The sequence below is a fragment of the Chelon labrosus genome, assembly GCF_963514085.1.
Source record: "Chelon labrosus genome assembly, chromosome: 4".
Classification (NCBI taxonomy): Eukaryota; Metazoa; Chordata; class Actinopteri; order Mugiliformes; family Mugilidae; genus Chelon; species Chelon labrosus.
This window is the reverse complement of record NC_140340.1, coordinates 11085830-11106371: the sequence shown is the minus strand read 5'-3', so window position 1 is coordinate 11106371 and position 20542 is coordinate 11085830. Positions and strand designations below refer to the sequence as shown.

General features: G+C 43.1%; 3 protein-coding genes across 6 annotated transcripts; all 3 read left to right on the top strand.

Moving 5' to 3' along the window:
* Positions 1-153: 153 nt before the first annotated feature.
* sfi1 (SFI1 centrin binding protein) lies at positions 154-9274 on the top strand. Of its 3 annotated transcripts, XM_084543395.1 has the most exons (30): positions 154-995; positions 1074-1145; positions 1223-1333; positions 1428-1522; positions 1630-1747; positions 1826-1928; positions 2010-2166; positions 2247-2408; positions 2526-2596; positions 2681-2773; positions 2878-2975; positions 3069-3135; positions 3293-3423; positions 3517-3598; positions 3680-3858; positions 3935-4010; positions 4361-4456; positions 4564-4640; positions 4746-4848; positions 4946-5042; positions 5419-5579; positions 5669-5743; positions 5875-5949; positions 6060-6236; positions 6323-6513; positions 6590-6673; positions 6788-6974; positions 7061-7299; positions 7400-7499; positions 8245-9274. In XM_084543395.1, exons 1-30 carry the CDS (start codon positions 832-834, stop codon positions 8416-8418), a joined length of 3615 nt encoding a protein of 1204 aa, XP_084399521.1. In that variant the 5' UTR covers positions 154-831; the 3' UTR covers positions 8419-9274. The 3 variants fall into 3 exon arrangements, with proteins under 3 accessions (XP_084399521.1, XP_084399519.1, XP_084399520.1); XM_084543393.1 differs by having other exon boundaries at positions 3517-3858; XM_084543394.1 differs by lacking the exon at positions 5669-5743 and having other exon boundaries at positions 3517-3858; positions 5419-5618.
* sxph (saxiphilin) lies at positions 8900-16055 on the top strand. 2 transcript variants are annotated; one of them, XM_084543401.1, is made up of 17 exons: positions 8900-8975; positions 9282-9445; positions 9812-9911; positions 10006-10182; positions 10275-10437; positions 11031-11095; positions 11289-11446; positions 11581-11767; positions 11857-12005; positions 12086-12176; positions 12530-12577; positions 12687-12869; positions 13034-13181; positions 13871-13953; positions 14044-14228; positions 14887-15073; positions 15160-16055. In XM_084543401.1, the coding sequence occupies exons 1-17, from the start codon at positions 8921-8923 to the stop codon at positions 15201-15203; spliced, it is 2187 nt and encodes a 728-aa protein (XP_084399527.1). In that variant the 5' UTR covers positions 8900-8920; the 3' UTR covers positions 15204-16055. The 2 variants fall into 2 exon arrangements, with proteins under 2 accessions (XP_084399527.1, XP_084399528.1); XM_084543402.1 differs by lacking the exons at positions 14044-14228; positions 14887-15073; positions 15160-16055 and adding an exon at positions 13426-13503 and having other exon boundaries at positions 13871-13941.
* A 688-nt stretch (positions 16056-16743) lies between these two features.
* sirt4 (sirtuin 4) lies at positions 16744-20429 on the top strand. Its single transcript, XM_084543414.1, has 4 exons — positions 16744-16877; positions 17204-17691; positions 18769-19063; positions 19166-20429. Exons 2-4 carry the CDS (start codon positions 17204-17206, stop codon positions 19316-19318), a joined length of 936 nt encoding a protein of 311 aa, XP_084399540.1. The 5' UTR covers positions 16744-16877; the 3' UTR covers positions 19319-20429.
* Positions 20430-20542: the final 113 nt, after the last annotated feature.

The window sequence follows — 20542 nt, the reverse complement described above, 5'->3', positions numbered from 1 at the left end:
CTCTTTCTCTGTTTTCTAAGTCGTAGCAGCAATTTTCCTATGATCACCGCTTTAAGAAGGTCCTGGGAAAGATTACGTTGTGCCCAACGCGCCTTTGTAAAAATTTTAGTAGTCTCTTGTGCACTGGCGGAGATGCGTTTTAATATTTAAACCATTATATATAAATTAGTACTTAAGAGTAAAAACATGTTTGTGCATCTATGAGAAAAGAAAACTCTCAGGATACCGTTTATACAAAAACTTAGCACACTCAACAGGCAATATTTGGGACAGCTTGGGCTTCTCTTAGGGTTTGCTTGATTTGCCTTTCTGCGTAGCGGTTTCCTGACCCTTCTTTGTGAAACTAGTCACCCCGCCCTCGCGGGCGTCTTTGGTGTGAATTTGCGTGTATCCGTGGTTCTGAGAGGACCCACTGTGCGTTCTTGACTCTGCACCGGAGTAAACATGTGAAAATTTAAACTCTTGTAGGATGTAAAGTCTTGTAACTCTTACCCCAATACGAGATGGAAAAGACTACTAAACTATGTGAATATTTGAACGTTAGATCCGCCAACACCTGAACTTAATAATTATTATTATTATTAGACATAATGTCCGCGCAGGCTGTTGCCGTTGACAACAGAGGCCGATGTCAGGCCGTTCACGTGACAAGGAAAAACAAACGGGCGGCATTTCTTTCACTCAAACGGCTTCTTCACACGGAGAACAGATGTCGCTTTTGTTAAATCCTAAGGGCTTCAAAGTAAAGTGTAGTTGAGGTGTTTGCTGTTTTTATCCAAGAGTGCTACTGCGGTTTCACTATCCTGTGTTGTAGTGGCTTGAATTAGTACGATGCAGAGTAAAGGCAGAATCCCAGAGCCAATGCGACACCGACCGGACGGTGTTAAATCTGGTGGGGAAACAAAACAAGTGCGCAAAGTTCACACCAGAAAGATTCCTTACAGAGTTGGATACAGCTGGAACAAAGGTGGAAGACTCAAGGAGCTGAGAATCAGGTGCTGATACGCCTTTTTCTAACTTCACATTTCACATTAATCATTTATGACTTTGTCTAACTCTTTAATCCTCTGCAGGCACTTGGCCAGAAAGTTTCTGAGGATTTGGATACAGAACACGTTTGGTCGAATACTTCCTCATCAAGCCAAGTAATAGGTTACATGTACTTTGCAAACTGTAGCTGATGAAATCAATCTCATATTGAAGGGAGTATTGTGCATTGCAGGTCTCACTATAACAGCTTGGTCCTGAGGCGAGTCTTTGAAGGATGGAGAGACGAGTGGTGGACGTCCAGGAGGGAGTGGAGTCTTACAATGCGGGCGGAGTGTCACTATAAGTAATTGCATGACATTTCGCAAGAATTAAGAGTCATGTCAAGCTGTGTATTGAAGGCTCTTTCTGTGTGCTAATGATTTTTTTTTTGTGTTTAGGTATTACCTGTATAACTTGACTTTCCACGCTTGGCGAAATTTTGTCACTGTTCAGAGGGAAAAGAAGAGTGAAATGCAGAAAGCTGAGTCGTTTGGTATGTCCCAGCCTACATAAAAAGAGTCTTTTAAGATTCAGGCCTCATGTTTCATCAGATATTACGGGCAGCCCGTGTGTCATTAACCGCCTTGTTTGTGTAATCAGCTGAGAAGCAACGGATGCGTGCGGTTTGGGACCGATGGGAGGTTTTCACAGAGATGAGGAGAATGAAGAACAGAATGCTTGAATCAGCTCTCAAACAGAACAGGCTCTCAACCATGCGGTGAGATTATTGTATTCACAAATCAAGCATTTACTTATAACGTTTAAACAGCATTTTAACACATTTTGTGTACTGCAGCTCAGCTTGGAGCTTGTGGCAGACTAGGCTACAGCAGCGTCGAGACCTTTACACTTTGGAGGACCAAGCACTGAAATGGAGGGAACGAATCTTACAGAGCACGGTAAAAGACATGACTCATAAAACCTATAGTGTAAAAATGTTATGCATTGAAAGCTGATCTTATGTGTTTATGTTCCCTCAGACGTGGCTTCATTGGAAAGAAATGCATGCAGCTGCTTGCTGCCAGAAAGAGAAAGAATCCAAAGCTGCACTTCACTTCACCCTGGGACTGAAAAGAAGAACGTTGCATCTCTGGATAAGTTATGTATCCTGTCGCCAGAGCAAGAAAAAAACACAAGGTCATTTTATATATCTTTTTTTGCATGTGTAAACTTGATCATTCAGTTGTGTCTTACAATTGTTTTTGCTTTTCTTTTAGCTGTGGCTCAGCATGCCAGTTGTTTACGTCTGGCGAAGAGGTGTTGGAGTAAATGGAGAAAAGCGGTGGACCGCAAACAGGCAGAGGAGAACCGTTTGCAAGCCGTTGGCCATTTGGCTGCACAGAGCGTCCAGCGTAGAGCACTGGTGCGCTGGAGAGCTTGTATCCTAATCTGTACAAAAAAACTTGAACATGTCTTTTACATCAGCCACAGAATCACACAGTATAGTGAGCTCTCAGTGTTCAGTATCGTTGTTTGATTCTTTAGCTCTTCATCAGATGTGACCTTGTGCAGAGAAGAGGCTGAGAGAAACCAGATTGCAAGTCAACATTTCCATCATCTTTTACTGGTAAAATAACTAAATAAATAAATAAAGCAAGTATAAACAGACTTGATCATTTAACATACTGATCATTTTATGATCTTATTGCAGCGTGCTGGAGTGCACGGGTTGTCTCTCAACGTCATGGCGAACAAAGCCCACAGACTGAACAACAACATGGCTGTCCAACACTGTCGACAAACTGTAATTGTTGAACGCTCTCTCATCCTCACACTGCACTGTGAACGTACAATTACTTTCAGTAAACTTTCTTCCGAAGGTTTAACGTTTTTGTTTTTATTTTATAGATGACAGGTAAGTACTGGAAGCTGTGGCAGGACCATCTGGAGGAAGCTGAAGATCAGAGTTTTAAACCACTCGCAGAAATGGCACTGACTACGTACAGGTGCTTTTATTCACCAGTCCCAACCAAATATTACAGGCGTTTCAGCACATGAGCTACATCATATTTAATGTCCTGTTGTTTTTCTCATTGCAGCAATTCACTGTTGAGGAGCTCTTTTTACCACTGGAGAGAGAAACTTGCTGAGAAGAGACACATGCAGGTATATCGAGATCCAACACAAGAAATATCAATACACTTTTAGAACAAGTTCTTTTAAATCTCAAATACATAATAGCAGAGTTCATTTAGACCAAGCGTAGCTGAAAATATGGCAAGTGAGATATACTGTAACTGAGAAACATCTTGCTTTTCTACAGGAATTGGAGCGTTGTGCAGACATCTGGTTCCTAGAGCGCACGTTACCTCTGTGTTTCAAGTCATGGGTCGAGTTCACTCGGCAGAGAAAACTGCGCGAACGGAGAAGACACAGAGCCGAAGTCTACAATCGGTGAGTCGCCAGCTTTTCCATCCAGACTTGGGTGTCGTGAATTTACCAATGTGTTGTGTTGTTGCATGATTTGTTTGTTTACTGTGTTGTCAGACAGCGTCAGTACTCCTGGGTGTTTTACACCTGGTGGGGACAGTCAGAGAAACACAAGGAGGAGATGCTTTCGGAGCGGATGGTATGCCGGCTGCAGATGGAAACTATAGCGCTCATTGCGTCCGTAGATGTCCGACAGATGCATAACCGTTCTTGTTCACAGGCAATTCTTCATGAGGAGCGATGCCACATGCAGAGAGCCTGGGCGCGATGGAGACAACGCACACAGGAGCAGGTCAAAGAAGGGGAGAAACAGGAGGCTTCACAGCGTCTGTACATGCACAAACTTCTCCATAAGACAATGACACAGTGGAAGGACAACAGCACTGAGATAAGAGACAGGTAAAGCCCACTACGGTCTGTTGAGACTCTGAGACTATGGTGTCACTGGCTAATAGATTTATCTGTTCTACATTAGGAGGAACAGAGAGCAGCAGGCGTATCATCAGGGAGACCTGTGCTGCATGAGATGGGCTGTAGAAAAATGGAAAAAGGTACTTTTTCAGTCTTTGTCCATCTTATCCGTATTCTGTAAACTCCATAATGTGCCTTTTGTTTAAGTTTAAAAGCTGTCTAGAGCTGTTTATATCTGTACCTTACTGTTATTATGTTCTGCTCAGCATCTCCTTCAGCAGTGTCAAATTGGGACCAAAGCTTTTAAGTGTCAGCTTTCGGTTAATGGTGTTTCTCCTCTTCTTAATTTATCATCATGTTTTCTCAAATCTCAAAATCTCAAAATCATGGTAGTAGTTGTACAACACAAATCAGATGCACAACTTCTGTTTTAGTCTATGTGTGTTAGTCACTCCAGTGTGTGTGTGTGTGTGTGTGTGTGTGTGATCAGTTTGTTCAGATCCAGAGACTGAAGAAAAGCAGGCTGACCCAGATTCAGCGTCACCATGAAGCTAAACTCCTCAAACACTCCCTTGTGGGCTGGAAGGTACGTAAGTATCAGTTACAGGCAATATGATAATATAATGACACAGCTTTGTTTGTCGGAAGCGATTAAAAACAGTGCTCAAGTCGTTAGCACTGTTGTGTTCACAGGAACACCACCTACAGACATCTCAGATACGTGAGCATGCAGAGGAACTTTACAGGCAGCAGACGCGGTGTTTTCTCAGGTGATAAACACAAGTCCTAAAAAATCTGAAATTTGAGTTTGACCTTCTCTATTTAGAAAGCACAGCTGTTGGTCATCATCATCAGGTTTTGTCACGTCTCTTTAGGAAAACTCTTAACGAGTGGAAAGAGAACGTAGCCCAGCTGGCAGGAGTCCGAGCCGCCGAACAACAAGCACAGAATCACTATCAGTTCTTCCTTCAACTTAAGGTTAGAAAGTATTCTCGAAGGTGCCCTCATTTCCATCATGGTTACTCCTTTTTTCAGTGCATTTGCTGATTGTTTTCTTTGCACTAAACGTATTTAGGTGTTTCTTGCTTGGAGAGATGCAACAACAGGTGCAGTGTCAGAGCGCCACCAGCAGAGGGAAGCACTCAGCAAGGCTCAGAGGTCTATAAATCAAGGTAAGGAGGAATGAGGTCCATGCAGTGCAGTTTCAGCTCGGCTTCAGTTTTTGTTTACTCAAATTTAAATGTGCCATCGCTTGCCAGACCATTAGGTACACTAGTGAAAACAAATACATTATAATAAAACAGTGCTGCACTAAAAAAAGGAGGATATAGTTTGTGCTGCTGTTAAATTGTATTGAATTAAACACATGTTATTGTTTTTTTAATTAAGCTGACTAGCCCGCTGACTAAAATGGGATTGTCAAAATAATAGAAACACATGTCAGTACAAGACAATACGATCCAAGAGTACTACAAACCACAGCTTCCAAAGTGAAAACAAAGTTGAATCAACAGCTCTCTGGGTTATTTTGACGTTTTCTGTGTTTAGTGCGCCTGCTGTGGTGTTTCAGACGATGGAGGAAACAAACCAGGGAGGCGCGCAGGGAGAGGATGTGCATGGAAAAAGCCAGGCGGCACCACAACTCTAAACTCCTCTCTAAAACTGTGAGAGCGTGGAACAAGCATCACTACCAGCTCCAGAAAAATAAGGTTTTGAAGTCATTAACCCTTATCAACTGTTATATGAAGGTATACTGTTTAAACTAATGTCGTTCTGAAATTCGTGTTAATTTTAACAGGTGATGAAACGACAGGGAATCTTGTTACTGAAATTGAAAATGTACCAGAAGTACTTTGAACAGTGGAAAATGAAGGTTTGTGATTTTTACATCCTGAACAAACTGATTAAAATGAAAGAATCTGAAGAATTTTTGCACAGCGCTGTATGTGGTTTGAGTTAGTGCAGTTAAACTGGGCATGACTTTGGTTTTCCTCCTGCTAACAGCTGCAGCACAGACGGAGAGAGGCTAAGCAGACGGAGCGAGCACTATGGCACTGGTCTCTCACGCTTCAGGCCAAGGTAACAGCTGCTTCTGCATTCTTCTCTTGCTTCAAAACCAAACCCTGAATGCGCTGCAGAAATGGTGCTCAGAGGAGTTGTTGCGATGTTGCTTTGTGAACCTGCTGCAGGTGTTGTGTGGATGGAGGCTGTGGGTCACAGAGCAGCGCAGGAAAGAAGAACAGGCGGCCAGAGCTGCACAGGTCTACAGAGATCAGCTGCTGCGGGAGGGGGTTACGTGCATCCTCACATATGCAGCTCATATGAATGATCTCACAACGAGCCTCACGCAGCACAGCCAGGAGCAGGTGGGTTATTGTGTGTTTCTCGAGATTCTTTAGACGATCAGATTCGACGATCAGATCATTCCATCAAGTCTGCCTGTGTCCTGCAGAGATCACAGCACCTCCAGAGAGTTGTTAAACGTTGCGCCATGCGGTGGAAGCAGCGGGCGCTGTGTAAACCGCGAAGAGAGCAAGAGGCCAGAGCGCCACCAAAAAAGAGTGTGACCTTCTGTCTGAGTGCACTGAACTCCTCGTCTGACTCAGCGGAGCAGGAAGCTGAAGATGAAGTGCTTAGCAAGCTGTGAGTGCTTCAGTCTGACCGGCTGTGCAACTGTGTCCAACACATGGAGTCTTATAGAGTTTGTTATTATCTGCAGGCTTCTAACCCGAACACCTCGACGCCAGCCTCGTCGCTGCAGAGAGCTCTTTGAGCCTCCAATGAAGGTTTTGCCACTACTAGGGTGAAGTACTTTTTTTTTCACACTTTGATTTTACACAAATAACATTGTTTAAAAGTCTCAAACACTCAGCAGACTGACAAATGCTTCCTTCTTTTTTTAAATTTTTTATTCTAGCACCCAAAACCAAAATGGCAACACCGGTACAGAAGCTCCTCCTGCTGGCTTTTCTTCTACACATCAGACCACTCTCACATCTGCTTCGTCACCCTCTGAGTCTCACGTGTCCATCACAGACTCCAATCAAGAACCAGAACTCCTTCTCCCTCCTTCTGCTTTCATGACCACTGGGACTCAGAATATGGTAATAATATTCATTCATTAACTTATCAACAAGTATATTATATTCATTATATAAAGTATCTTTACTTGGATGTTTTCTTTTCCCAGTTGGGAAAATCCAGCAGTTCAGGTCCTGGAGAAGCTCCCCTCTTAACTTTTCAGTATCAGTCATCAGCGTATCCAGGTCTGATACCTGCACAAGAGACACGTCAGAGAGACTCCAGCGGACGAACTGAGCCTCCTCATGTAGAAGATGCAGCAGCTCATTCAGCTTTAGCTCTGACAGAAGAACTTCTCAGCATTCAGCTGGACATGGAGAGTTTCCAGAATGGCAAGAGGCAGCTCCGGTAAAAAAAAACAAAAAACAAAAAACAAAAAACGAACAGTTGAGCCATTCTTCTCTTTGCCATTGTAGAGGCTGATGCTAGTGTGTGTTTGTGTGCACAGGGCATGGCGAAAGCTGAAAGAGGTTTTGCAGAGTTGGCTGCAGACTAGCGGAAAGGATGAAAACATGGAGAGAAGTACTGTTTGCCAAGAGCTGAAGGAGGTAATGACTGAAGATAAGTTTGTCAATGTAAAAACAGAAAACACTCAAATGTTTTAAACGGCACGACTGCACAAGCCACGACGCAGAAACTTTAGATTTGAATTTCAAATGTAAGCATCAAGCTCGAAGAACATTTATCAAGTAAATTTAGTTTTGGTTCAAGCAATAAATACTTAAGCTGAAAACATTATTAATTTGTTGGATAATCCATCACTAGAACCTCAGTGAGATATTTTAGTTATAAAATTTGATGTACGATATTATTATTTTGGAAAATCAAAGCCAAGTGCATAACCACCTATAATTAAATGCAAGTGTGGGAAAAAAAACTCCTCTATTTCTTTATATTCATGTAAATAGTTGAATAAAACCTTCTGTCAACCCTGTGTCGACCGGGACATTCTTGTAAAAGAGTTTTGACTTTCTTGGATAAATAAAAGTTAGAATAAATTACACAAAAGTGGAAAAAAGATACAACTTTAACTTATCCAGTGAAATCTTTACCCAATTTTACAGTTTCATGATTAGAAACATTTAATTGTTCAAGTTCCTTTCAGTATGGAAACCAAGAAGACAATCACCAGACCATAAATACTGTGTGAGGTCAGGGCTGGGAGACTCGTTATCCGAAGTAACTTCTACAGTTACTCTCCCTGATGGCTTACATTTTGCAGGCATTCCTCTGCAGCCGATAAATCTCTGTCTGTGAAGAACTAAGGAAACTCAATGTTTTTGATGTTGACAGTTGGAGGACCGTGTCGACAGGCTGTCCGCTGAGCTGGAGAAACGGAAACCAGCGATGCTGCTTCATGCACAGAGAATCCAACGTTTACAGTCTGAGCTCCGGACCTCAGGAGTTTATTTTCTCAGTGGAAGAGCAGATGAGCTGGAAACGGATAACTGTGCGTTTACAACGTGACGGGATACCTCAGCTGCTGATTGTGTGGACGCCTGATACCTGCCACATTTTGTTAAAACAACACAGACACTGGCTGAAATGAAAAGGAGTTTTGTTTTTACTACAAACAAACTTATTTTTTCTCAGCTGGTGGTTCATTCAGGTAAAGCTGTTTATTCTTGTTTTATGTCATGTGCCTTAAAACGGACTCGGCAGCCTTCACCTACCTCTACATCTACACTTAAAACGCACGAAAATGTTGGAAAAGGGGTCGTCCTTGTTGCAGATGGTGCGAAATATTTTCCATATGTGTGCCAAAAGTGACTTGACTGTTTCCACAGAAGCGGCTCTTGCGCAACACATATTCAGTTTCCCCGTTAGCACCAGTGCCTCTAATGCTTTGGAAAATCCATGCAGAAGAATCAGGGATTTCATACTAACCGAGGGGAGAGACGCCTGTTTGCACTTTGCCCACCGCACCGGAGACATTTGACATTGAATCTTTGATACAATACAGGTCAGAATGCGAGGACTTTATCCCGTTTTATTTTTTTTCGTCTTTGTCTTCAGCGTCAGGGGTGAGTTAAGTTAATGAACATGCTTATTCTCACTGTTAATTTACGTCGATATGCAGCCTCACTGTTATTGTTGAATGTCTTGCTTTCATTTTTGTTCACAAGGGCATTTGGTTGTTGTTCTCATTTTGAAACTTTTGCATTTCAGGGCATACATTATTAAAACCAGCTTTAACAATGTAAATATTGTAAAATTTTGTTTGCATAATAAATGTACAAAAAAAAGCCCTGCATCTTCCTGCACAGATACGCATAACTTTATTGTCCACTAAAAGGACCAAATGCATATTACTCTTCTGAACTTGGCAGCTAAGAAGGTGCGATGGTGCACAGTCTCAGATCCTGAACAGAGGAAGTGTGCGGAGCTAGCTAAGGCTCTGGTGGCGGTGCTGCCTCCGGCTGCTGTTGCAGCTTTTGGCAGACTCTCCTGCATACGAGCGTCCAGTACGATCGACTGCATCAATAGGATCAAGGTGAGCGGACCTCAAGTGAAATGTCTTCATTTTAGCTCTGGGATCAATTTAGCAAATATGGTCTCCAGGTTGAATAGATCACTTTGGCAAATAACAGATAATGACTGTTGTTTGTGCTTGAATATGTTAGAATGTGATTATTAACAGATGTTGAAATCAAATCGAATACTCTTTGTCATGTGGCGGTCAAAAGAAGAAAAGTGATTTTATATTCTTTTATTAAACAGATAGCAGGACTTTAGTTTTGAAGTTTGAGATCTGAAAGCCCCTGAAACACAAATCAAGTTACAGCAGTTTCATTACTTGTTTTATTTTTGAGAATGATAGAACAGCACCGTCTCTCTCTCTCTGGATTATTTATTTCAGGGGAATCGTGCCGACATAGTGACTTTAGATGCAGGCGAAGTTTATTCTGCTGTGAAGCAGTTTGATCTCGTTGCCGTCGCCAAGGAGATCTACAGAGACGGTAGGTTTTTCTTCACGTTTCTGAGACACTTCGACGTGTGTCTTCAAAGGTCTGATGCCGTATCTCACTCTGTGCGTGTGTGTTTTGTCCGCAGGAGGTTGTATCCTGTCTGTGGCCGTGGTGAGAAACAGCAGCCTGGACATACGGTCCCTGCAGGGCCACAGGAGTTGTCACAGTGGGGTCCGATGGACGGCTGGATGGAGTCTCCCCCTCGGGTTCCTGCTCTCCCGAAACTATCTGAGTTGGTCTAAAGAGCACCCTCTCAGTCAGGGTAACGAGGCTGCAAGAGGCCAGCACAGCCTCTTAGTTTCTCATTTTATTTTATTTTTCAGTCCCCTGACTTGTTTTTCTCCTCTCTGGCAGACGTCGCTTCCTTTTTCAGTGCCAGCTGTATTCCAGGAGCCGCTGCCATGGCACCTCCTCTGTGCGCTTTGTGCCGAGGACAGAAGTCGTACATTCGCCAGAAGAATTACCACTGCGAGACATCTCACAATGAGCCCTTCTACAACAGCCAGGGAGCCCTCAAGTCAGGCTTAACAAAGGATCAAGACACTTACAATGTACACCGATCAGCCACAACATTATGACCGCTGACAGGAGAAGTAAATAACATTGACCATCTTGTGACAATGTTCTGCTGGGAAACTTTTGGACCTGGCATTCATGTGGATGTTACTTAGACATGTACCACCCGCCTAGACCATAGCAATGACACTCCTTGATGGCAGCAGCCATCCCCAGCAGGATGCAGCCTGACACAGACACACACACAAAAACTCAAAAAACATAAAAAACAGCACAAGGTGTTGACCTGGCCTCTAAATTCACTAGATCTCAAATTGATCAAGTGTCTGTGGGATGATCCACAGAGGCCCCTCCCCTCAACCCATAGGACCTAAAGGCCCCCCCACTAACAACATCCTGTTACCAGACACCACAGGACACCCTCAAAAGGCCCATGTCCATTCTCTGATGAGTCACAACTGTTTTTGGAGGCACAAGGGAGACCTACACAATATTAGGAGACATAATGGTCATAATGTTGTGGCGGTTCAGTGTATGTTTAATATATTCCATACATGTGAAGTGGCATTATTGGTATCTTTTGCTCTGCCACAGGTGTCTCAGGTTGGGGGCCGGAGACGTTGCATTTGTGGACCATTTAGCCCTTGAAAGTATTGAAGGTAAAGTAATTTATTCTGTTGCAGTAAAAAGAAAAAGACCTTTGTCATCCTAGACCTTGGTGATCCCTTTAAGACGCTGAATAATTTCTCTCCTCAAACCTGAGCAAGCTGTAACACTTACACATCACGTGCTGCAAATCCAACATTTTTTTAAGGATTGTTCCATCTGCTCTTTTTATTTTCCCTCTGTCAGAGAGCGAGCGCGATGAGTTCAGGTTACTATGTGGTGACGGCACACAAGCTCCTCTCAGCCACTACAGAAGCTGTAATCTGGGACGTGGCCCAGGAGGGGGCATGGTCACCAGATTCAATTTCCGCAAGCTGGCTCGCAAATTTCTAGGAACCGTGCAGGTACAAGTTTTCTTGAGTCACATTTCCACGTTTGTAGACAAATTGTCACCCACCTCGCCTCTGAGCTTTATGATACAAGCTGTATGTTTTTGCACCAGAGAAAGATTCTTTAAGCATCCTTTATGGATCCTTAGGCACTGTTTGGCCGACAAGGAAAAGAGAGGCTGCGCTTCCAACTCTTCCACTCATCAACCTTTGAAGAACACGACCTTCTCTTCAAAGACATGACGGATAAACTTGCTGTTCTGGCGGATGACATGGACGTCAGTCAGGTGCTGGGCCTGGATTATGTTGCACTGCTCAAAGGTCTCGGCCACGAAGGTGCTTAACCCTGCCCCGCTCGTTCATTTTTACGTTCAAAACTAAACGGGCTGTGATTTCACGGCGTCACTGAAACTCTGTGCGTGCAGGAAGCTCCTTGGAGGACAGCGTTGTTCGATGGTGCTGCATCAGCCACGCGGAGCAGAAGAAATGTGAGCAGTGGGCTCTCAGCATAAAGTCTGACCCGCTGGTGTGTGTCAGGGCGGTGTCTATGCGTGACTGCATCGAGAAAATTAAGGTAAGGCCAGATTGCAGATTTTTTTATTTATTTTATATATTTACACTGTTAAACAAACTATAACATTTTCTTTACCGCAGAGGGACGAGGTGGATGCCGTCTCACTGGATGCAACTCACTCATTCATCGCGGGGAAATGTGGCCTTGTCCCGGTAGTGACAGAATATTATGGTAAGACTGGTGCATAATTTATTCCATAATCAAGTTGGAGCGTTTTCTGTATGCCTAATGAACTGATTAGGAGACAGAAATTGATCATTTATCACTGAAAATGTCGATATGATCTGCTTTCAGCTTCTCAGATTTTCTAATTTCATTTTTAATTAAACATATTTGGGGTTTTGGTCATACAAAGCCAGACATTTGTAGGCGCTGTGCAATTTTTTTTTTACAAATAATGAATTAATTATGGCTCCAGCTAATGATCATTTTTAATTTGAGGTCATGTGCTGGTGATTTATTCAGAATATTGTCATGTTCTAAATATTGATTAGTCTCTACTGTGTTCTACTGACATATCTCAGGAAGGAACTGTGTGCCAGCTAACGGATCCACTCACTTAGAAACAGATGGTAAGATTAATAATAATAATAATAATAATAATAATAATCATCATCATCATCTTTGTTGCTGATGTGATTTTCGTCCTCACACACGGACCGCCTCTGCTCTTCTTCTCAGTCTTGCCCTCAGTGGTGGGCGTAGCGGTTGCAAAGCGCTCCAGCAGGAACGTATTCATCGGTAATCTTGGAGGCCGCCGCTCCTGTCACAGCCACACTTACAGCCCTGCAGGCTGGCTGCTGCCGTACAGGCACAGACTGAGCCTGGAGCACAACAGCAGCTCCCCCTGTGATCCAAACCAAGGTACTGATTCAAAAGACTCACACGGAGCTCAACTTTTTCGCCGACACCAGCTGTTTATCTTTGATCCATGACAGTAGGCCCCTCGCTATGAGAATGTCTCCTCTGGTTGTGACCTCGGGAGCTCAGTTTCCTGGACTGCAGTCTTCTCCTTTGTGTCTCAACAGTGTACAACCAGGTGTTTTGGAAAGGCTGTCTTCCTGGCTCTCAGGGGAATCTGTGCAAAGTGTGCATGGGAGGCACAGGGGAGGCCGCCACAAAACGCTGCGCTGACAACCACAATGAGCGTTACTATGGCAACATGGGGGCTTTAAGGTACTCGCAGTGGAAGTAAGATAGTAAGTAAGATAGCTCTGCTTTAAATTTGTCCTGGTTTTAGGGTATCGTCCAACACAATATATTCAAAATCTGAAGTATTATAATTTATGACGGGGCCAGCTGTTAAACCAAACACCTACTATGTTGATATAGAAAACCTTTTAACAACCTGCAAACTTTGTACAGGCCCACATTGGCATTCGGTCAAATTTAAGTCCAACGTTCATTCTCTTCTGTTTAGGTCTTCACCAACTCGTGAGAGCAATATCTGGATCTTTAAATGCTCTGCAGTGTTCACCACATTATCTTAAAGTTAAAGGTAGTGTAATCTGGGATTTTTGAGCTTCTTTCTCCATCAACAGGCAACAACACTGATGGCAAAAATGAGAGTGAACTAGAACAATAAGGTTTTAGGGTTTAAAGGCTGTTAAAAAGAAAGAATGGAAGCTTCAGAGTTGGGTCATTATTCGCCGTGTGAGTAATAATTTGACCCATGGCTTTATATAAAATTAGAACCGAAATTTACACTGCTTTCCACAAAGTGTACATTTTTACCACATCTATTGTATTCAGGTCAAGACATTAATTTAAGAGACTGATATCTGTGTGGCAAATAAACCCAGAACTATAAAACTCTAATTTGTCCGAACTGTCCCTTTAATCTTTTACTCATCGTTCCCATTCAGGTGCCTGGTTGGAGATCCCAGCGGTAAAAGCTACGGCGACGTGGCCTTCCTCGAGCACCACAACCTTCTCGACAACATCCTCAGTGAGAGACTCAAGATGAGAAACTGATGATAGACAACATGCACCGTATGTCGGCTGTGTCACAGCTGGGTTTTGTCGCGTTGTGCGTCAGGTTTGGGTTCCACCGGCTGGGCGGACGGGTGGTCGTCGTCTGACTTCGAGCTGCTGTGCGGCGACGGTCGTCGCGCCCCGCTGTCGGAGTGGGAGAGCTGTAACCTGGGAGTCATCCCGCCAAACACCATCATGACGCGGCCGGTCCTCACAGCACGAGTGTACGACTTCCTCATGAAGTCACAGGTCAGTATTATTTAAGTAAATGGAACTTTATGTGTCTCAGTTCTGGTACTTACTCAGTAAACTGAAATATAATACTGCTCCTCTGAGACTGAAAGGAAGGAAGCAGCAGTAGATACAAGTGTTGTGCATTGTGAGTCAAAAATAATCTACTTAGCTCAAAAGCACCTCTGGCAAACCTTTAAACCTACAGACGTTTGCTTGGACGAACAACTTTGAGAAATAAAATCACATTTTCCTACAGAGGTTTTCCTCTTTGGGTCCAGTAAATTAAATGATCAAAAATAAGGAATTAACTTGTTAAAGAGTTAGCTTTTGGTTCTTCTACATGACATCCAGCCCCATTGCTAGCAGTGATTTTTTTTTACCAGACATCCATTCATCAGTATTGTAGATTTTTTTTATATTATTTTTATTTCTCTTTCATTCATTCATGTTCTGAGAGTCGCAGGGTGGCTGGAGCGTATCTCGGCTGTCACTGGGTGAGGGTACACCCTGGACAGGTCTCCAGTCTATCACAGGGCTAACACAGAGAGACAGACAACCATTCATTCATGGATTCGAACCCAGAACCTTCTTACTGTGAGGCATCGGTGCTAAGCACCATCCCCTGTGCCACCCTTCATTGTCTTCAAACTGATTAATTTTTTTACTCATGCAGGAAGCGCTGGCAGCCAACCCAAGCGCAGAGTTCAAGCTCTTTGAGTCTCAGCAATACGGAGAAAGCGATCTACTGTTTAAGGACGCGACCCAGTGTCTCGTCCACACGAGCCACATGGACTACCGCTCCATCCTCGGAGACGAGTTTTACACTCGTGTAGAAACCGTCTTCAACTGCACGCACTCCGGTACGACATCAACCAAACACACCGCGTGATTGTTGTTAGATATTCAATCGATGATATTTCTAATATTTATGAACATTTTCTTACAGATATCTTGGAGTTTTGTATTCAGGATGTGTGCAGCATATTCTAATGGAAGAAAACAACACCACCTTTCTCTGCTTCTCGGTCGTTCAACTCTTCATCCACATATTTCTTTCTTTTCATATCAGAAGACTCTAATCCATCTCTCGTACCGTTGTGCTCGTGAAAAAACTGCACTGAAGGACTGGTTAAACATAAGAAGGCCTTAAAGCTGCCATTATATTATAAAATGATTTACTATATGTAATCTTTGTGTCTTTTAAAAGGCCAAAATATAACACAATAAAATGTTAAGAGAATATTAAAATATTTTAGGGCAAGAGACCTCGATATCAAACATGATGACACAAATACATATGGATGTAAAATCTGTGTGTTTAAACCATGACCATATCGGTGTGTATATGTATCTAAGCCTGTATACGGGGCCAGTAAAATCATGTTTATATAATAAATGTTAAAAAAAAAACAAGGTAAGAGTGGAAACTGTAAGATACAGCGCTGCTTTCATGTTTTTCCAACCCTCAGAAGTCCTGAAAGTGGACAAAGAGAACCCAATCAAACAAATAAAACCTAAAATATACCTGTGTATCTGTTTATTGAGAATAATGAGCCAATATTACATATCTGTGAGGTATGTTCATTTTTAGGCCAAATTAGACTCCATCTGTTCAGAAGGGTTTCCAGTCAACGAAAGACGGACATGAAACAACTCCGCATTCCAGCATCAGAACCTCATCCCGTCTGTGAAACGTGGGGGCGGTAATGTCCTTGTTTGGGCCTGTTTTGCTTCATCTGGGCCAGGACGGTTTGTCATCATCGATGGAACAATGAATTCTGAATTATACCAGCCAAATATAAAAGAAAATGTCAGGACATCTGTCTGTGAGCTGAATCTTAAGAGAAACTGGGTGATGCAGAGAGACAAAGAGACAAGTTGTTCTGCAGAAGAATGGTTAAAGAGGAACCAAATGCCAAATCATAATCCAATAGAAATGTTGCAGAAGGACCTGAAGGAAGCTGTTCATGTGAGGAAACCCACCAGTATTTCTAGAAATTAAGCAGTTCTTTACTGAGGAACGGGCTTAAATTCCTCCAAGCTGCTGCAGACGACTGATGAGATGAGCAGTTACTGGAAACGTTTAGTTGCCGTCAATGCTGCACAAGGGAGTCACATAAGATTCTGAAAACAAGGTTTTAATATACTTTTGCACCTCATAGATTTGTACAAATTATTATCTTTCTTAAAAAAGTAAATAGTAGGCCTATATATATATTTTTTTTCATTTATTTTAGCTTTTTTATTTATTTTAGCTGCGTTAAAGTAATCTTATGACAGCATTATATGTAGGTTTTTATTTAAGTTAAGTTAAGACAGTGGCATTCAGTCATATTTTCTTTCTATTACTTGTATTTTCCAAATTCATTCGGGGATCCAGTGATCTCTGAAACCTCATGGAGCTCCATTCATCAATGGCATAAATACTCGGAAGAGATTTATTGATTAAATTCACGTGACTACAACTCCCAGAATACAGCGCAGCTCTCTTTGGTGTTACGGTAAACGGGTACTTCCTGTTGCCGCCGGTGTCACCTCTGACAGAAGTTCCCATCTTATGTCAGCTTGATGTTTGACATGTTATTCAACAACAACTCCTCGTCGCTGCCTTGGACACTTTTCTGGAGCCGCTATCTGCAGTAACTTTACACTGTAGCTGCCGCTGTAAGTCACAAACAAGGCAAAGTAGCTAACGTTGCTAAACCAAGTTAGCTAGCTGTTAGTGGCCGGTTTAAACGAGCAGTAAAGAAAGGTACTCCGCTGAGTGTTGTTAAATTGTCTAGTTTTTATGTCATATCTCTATGTTTTACCGATATTAACTCTTTGTACGTAGTGTCAGGAAGAAGTTATTATAATTAACGGGTGATAGCATAGCTTCAAAGCTAACTGTTACTGGCTGTCAGTAACTTGACACCGCCACTCAGTGGATGTAAAAAATAAAAGGTGTGCTTGTTTTTAACTACCACCGCTTTGTCTGCCCTCTCTCCTAGATGAGGCTGCCATGGCGGGTCCTCCTCGCGCCTCACTCGTCACCTGTAAGGACAGCCTCCTCAGCCCCTGCAGGTAGGCTGAACTTCGTCCCCGCCTGCAGCCACACCGATGCCCACTCTCTGGAGCTGCTGCAGGACTTCGTGAGCCGAGCCCGGCGGCTGTTTGTCATCAGCGGAGCGGGTCTCTCCACGGAGTCAGGCATCCCCGATTACCGCTCGGAGGGCGTCGGCCTGTACGCCCGCACCGACCGACGACCCATGCAGCATGCGGAGTTCGTCCGCAGCGCCAAGTCCCGTCAGCGGTACTGGGCCAGGAACTTCCTCGGGTGGCCGCAGTTCTCCTCCCACCAGCCAAACTCTGCACACGAGGCCCTGCAGCGGTGGGAGGAGAGGGGGAAGCTTCACTGGCTGGTTACACAAAATGTGGATGCCCTTCACTCCAAGGCAGGACAGAAAAGGCTGACCGAGCTCCACGGCTGTACACACAGGTGAGAAAACACCTGACACTCTAATCAGCGAGGCATTCAGATCACTTAAATGAAGAACAGTGTTAAAAAAAAATACTTTATTGTAACTTAAATTGTGGAACTTTTATTTGCAAAATACTCATAAGGTAGAAAAAGTACTATTCAACCATATTATGTGATTATTGTAGCATTTGATTGTTGTAGTTGGTGGTGTTGCATGTGAAAACATATGATTAAAGATTATGGGATCAGAGTTCTATTAATTAATTTATCAATATCAACCAATACTTCAACTGTGGAGGTCCTGAGCTGAAAAGTGTGAGGATGCATCAAGAGCCGAACGATTCGGTCCAGAAAAACTCTGCTCAGACAGTTTAAACTGTTTTGTTTTCACGAGGCAGAACTACAGTATATTGTGTAACAATACAAGTCACTTTGCATTAATTACGTAGTGAGTAAAGTACAGTTGATTTTAATTTATTTCCAGTTCTTTCATTTGCTAGAAATTATACAGAATATCCTGCATTTGAAGGGTGAGATTTGCTGGTGCTGTCCTTGAATGATTAGTCTTGGTAAATGGTAAAGGATCTTCTATTTATGAAGCTGTTTTCTATCTTTTGGTGCTCAAAGGGCTTTACAGTCGCACTGACACATTTCACACACCTCAGAGCAGCTCTGAGTTCAGTGTCTTGCTCAAGGATCGTCTGCATGTGGTCCATGTACCTGAGATCGAGCCGCTGACCCTCTGGTTGGTGGACAACTTGCTCTACCTACTGAGATTGTTAGCGATATTTATACTTTTAAAATGCTGCTATCTTACATTTTGAAATTGAATTGTACACAACTTTAAGTGGCATTACATATCCAGATAAATGGGTCAGCTTATAACAACAATATTACACTGTGAAGATAGACGGATTACAGTTCCATGTGACCTGCTTAAGCTAACGGACAGTTTGAAATTGAGGTACAGACAAGAAATGTGGTGTGACATGCAAAATGTTCCCCAACCTGAACTCAAATAAGAAAACGTGTTTTTGTTGTGTGGCTAAACAGGCTTTACGCGGCTTTTTAAGTATTGAATATTGGTGCCTTCAGGGTGCTGTGTCTCGGCTGTGGTGCCATCTCGGCGAGGGAGGAGCTGCAGAGGCGATTTCTATCACTGAACCCAGACTGGAGGGCTCAGGCGGGTGCCGTGGCTCCGGACGGCGATGTCTTCCTGGAGGACGAGCAGGTCCTTCATTTCAGGGTTCCCTCCTGCGAGGACTGCGGGGGGATACTGAAGCCAGAGGTCACGTTCTTTGGAGACAGCGTAAACAGAGCGACTGTGCAGTTCGTGCACGAGAGACTGGCGGAGTCGGACGCCGTGCTGGTCGTGGGGTCATCCTTACAGGTGGGTTTAAATGAAAGCGCTTTGATTAAATTAGCACTTCACAATCGACACAGTTTTTCATGACTTTTACATTTAATAGTGTTTCTCTTTGTGCTCCCAAAGGTGTACTCAGGATACAGGTTTCTACTGGCAGCGGGTGATCGGAAAATGCCAGTCGCCATCCTGAACATAGGTCCCACCAGAGCAGACCACTTGGCTGAGCTGAGAGTGAGAGGCCGCTGTGGTGAAGCGCTGTCGGCCATTCAGCCCCTCTGACTGTCGTGGGCGTCAAGTTTGTGTCATCTGTGTTCAGCTGCTCAAAACTACCTCTGATTTAACTGAATAACCAGCTTCAGGAGGACGTCATGTAAAAGGAATCAGCTACAATCCCGGAGAACTCACTTTTATCATCAAAGAAGGGCAAAAACCCACATCTAGACTGCCATACTGTAATCAGAACAACTGAAGGGTAGTTCAACGTCTCTGCACAGGCTGGAGTCAGGTTCTGACATCTTGGCCCAGAAACAGACCAGATGGTCAGGAGGAAACCGAGAAGGCTCTTTTTATTTCTCTCTTTGGTGCCACATCGTCTCCTCCGTCCTTCTGCTCGTGACCCAGATTCATCCAATTCATGAAATGCATCTTGGAGAGTGAGGAGGCTTACTGGAGGAGCTGTGAGCACAGCTGGAATATTATGCCACGGTCTGAAATGAATTATAAGCAGATAGAAGTTGTTGGATCGTCTGTCAGATAACATGAAATGCTTCGGACCTAGATTTTTGAACTACATAACAGACGTGTTATAAAACTATGCCATTTTATATTTATTTCTCTTCGTAATAAAACAACAGCTCCGAAGCGAGACATTTAATTTTATCAAATGCCTGTTGCCTAGCCTCCTCTCTCCTTGTGTCTCTTCTTCACCTCCTCCGCTCACAGCTCAGGTGGACTAAGACATGGCAAGAGGAGGTGAGGAAAAGCTATCGAAGACGTGTTTGTTGTGTTGTCGTCGCCGAGCGGAAAACAATGAGGCACAGGTTTGTCCTTCCAGACTCTTTTTGTTTAGAAACAGTTTGAACAGTCTTGTTTTTATGAAACAGAACTACAAAAGGTTTTCAGAGGTTACTTTGATTTATTTCAGGGACTATTAATTTCATGACCAGCACTCAGGTCGGTTTTTGAAGGGGGTGTCTGGTGCTGTCCGAGAATGGTTAATGTCAAGATGCTTGTTGGAAAGATTTTAAGTGTCGTTATCTCACAGCCAGTTAAATAAATCTGTTTTATTGATGAAATGCACAGTACTCAAATCAGTTTTGTTAAACTTTCAGAATTGAATTTTACTCAAATTCAAGCAGCAGTATTTGAAATAAAATTGTTTTGACCACTTTAATCTCATTATTCTTCATATAAATTAATAATAATACTATAAAGACTAACTTGTTTCAAGAATCTAAATGAAAATAGCTGAGAAATTCAGGTTGACGTGAGCTGATCGGTGAT

Bases quoted from the DNA above. Each gene is read 5' to 3' on its own strand.
- sfi1 (XM_084543393.1), top strand. From the start codon at position 832: ATGCAGAGTAAAGGCAGAATCCCAGAGCCAATGCGACACCGACCGGAC. The intron at 2,409-2,525 runs GTATCCTAATCT...GCTCTTCATCAG, and splicing joins ACTGGTGCGCTGGAGAGCTT to ATGTGACCTTGTGCAGAGAA. The intron at 7,300-7,399 runs GTAAAAAAAAAC...TTGTGTGCACAG, and splicing joins AATGGCAAGAGGCAGCTCCG to GGCATGGCGAAAGCTGAAAG.
- sxph (XM_084543401.1), top strand. From the start codon at position 8,921: ATGCGAGGACTTTATCCCGTTTTATTTTTTTTCGTCTTTGTCTTCAGC. The intron at 9,912-10,005 runs GTAGGTTTTTCT...TTTTGTCCGCAG, and splicing joins CAAGGAGATCTACAGAGACG to GAGGTTGTATCCTGTCTGTG. The intron at 12,870-13,033 runs GTACTGATTCAA...GTGTCTCAACAG, and splicing joins CCCCTGTGATCCAAACCAAG to TGTACAACCAGGTGTTTTGG.
- sirt4 (XM_084543414.1), top strand. From the start codon at position 17,204: ATGAGGCTGCCATGGCGGGTCCTCCTCGCGCCTCACTCGTCACCTGTA. The intron at 17,692-18,768 runs GTGAGAAAACAC...TGGTGCCTTCAG, and splicing joins CTCCACGGCTGTACACACAG to GGTGCTGTGTCTCGGCTGTG. The intron at 19,064-19,165 runs GTGGGTTTAAAT...GTGCTCCCAAAG, and splicing joins TCGTGGGGTCATCCTTACAG to GTGTACTCAGGATACAGGTT.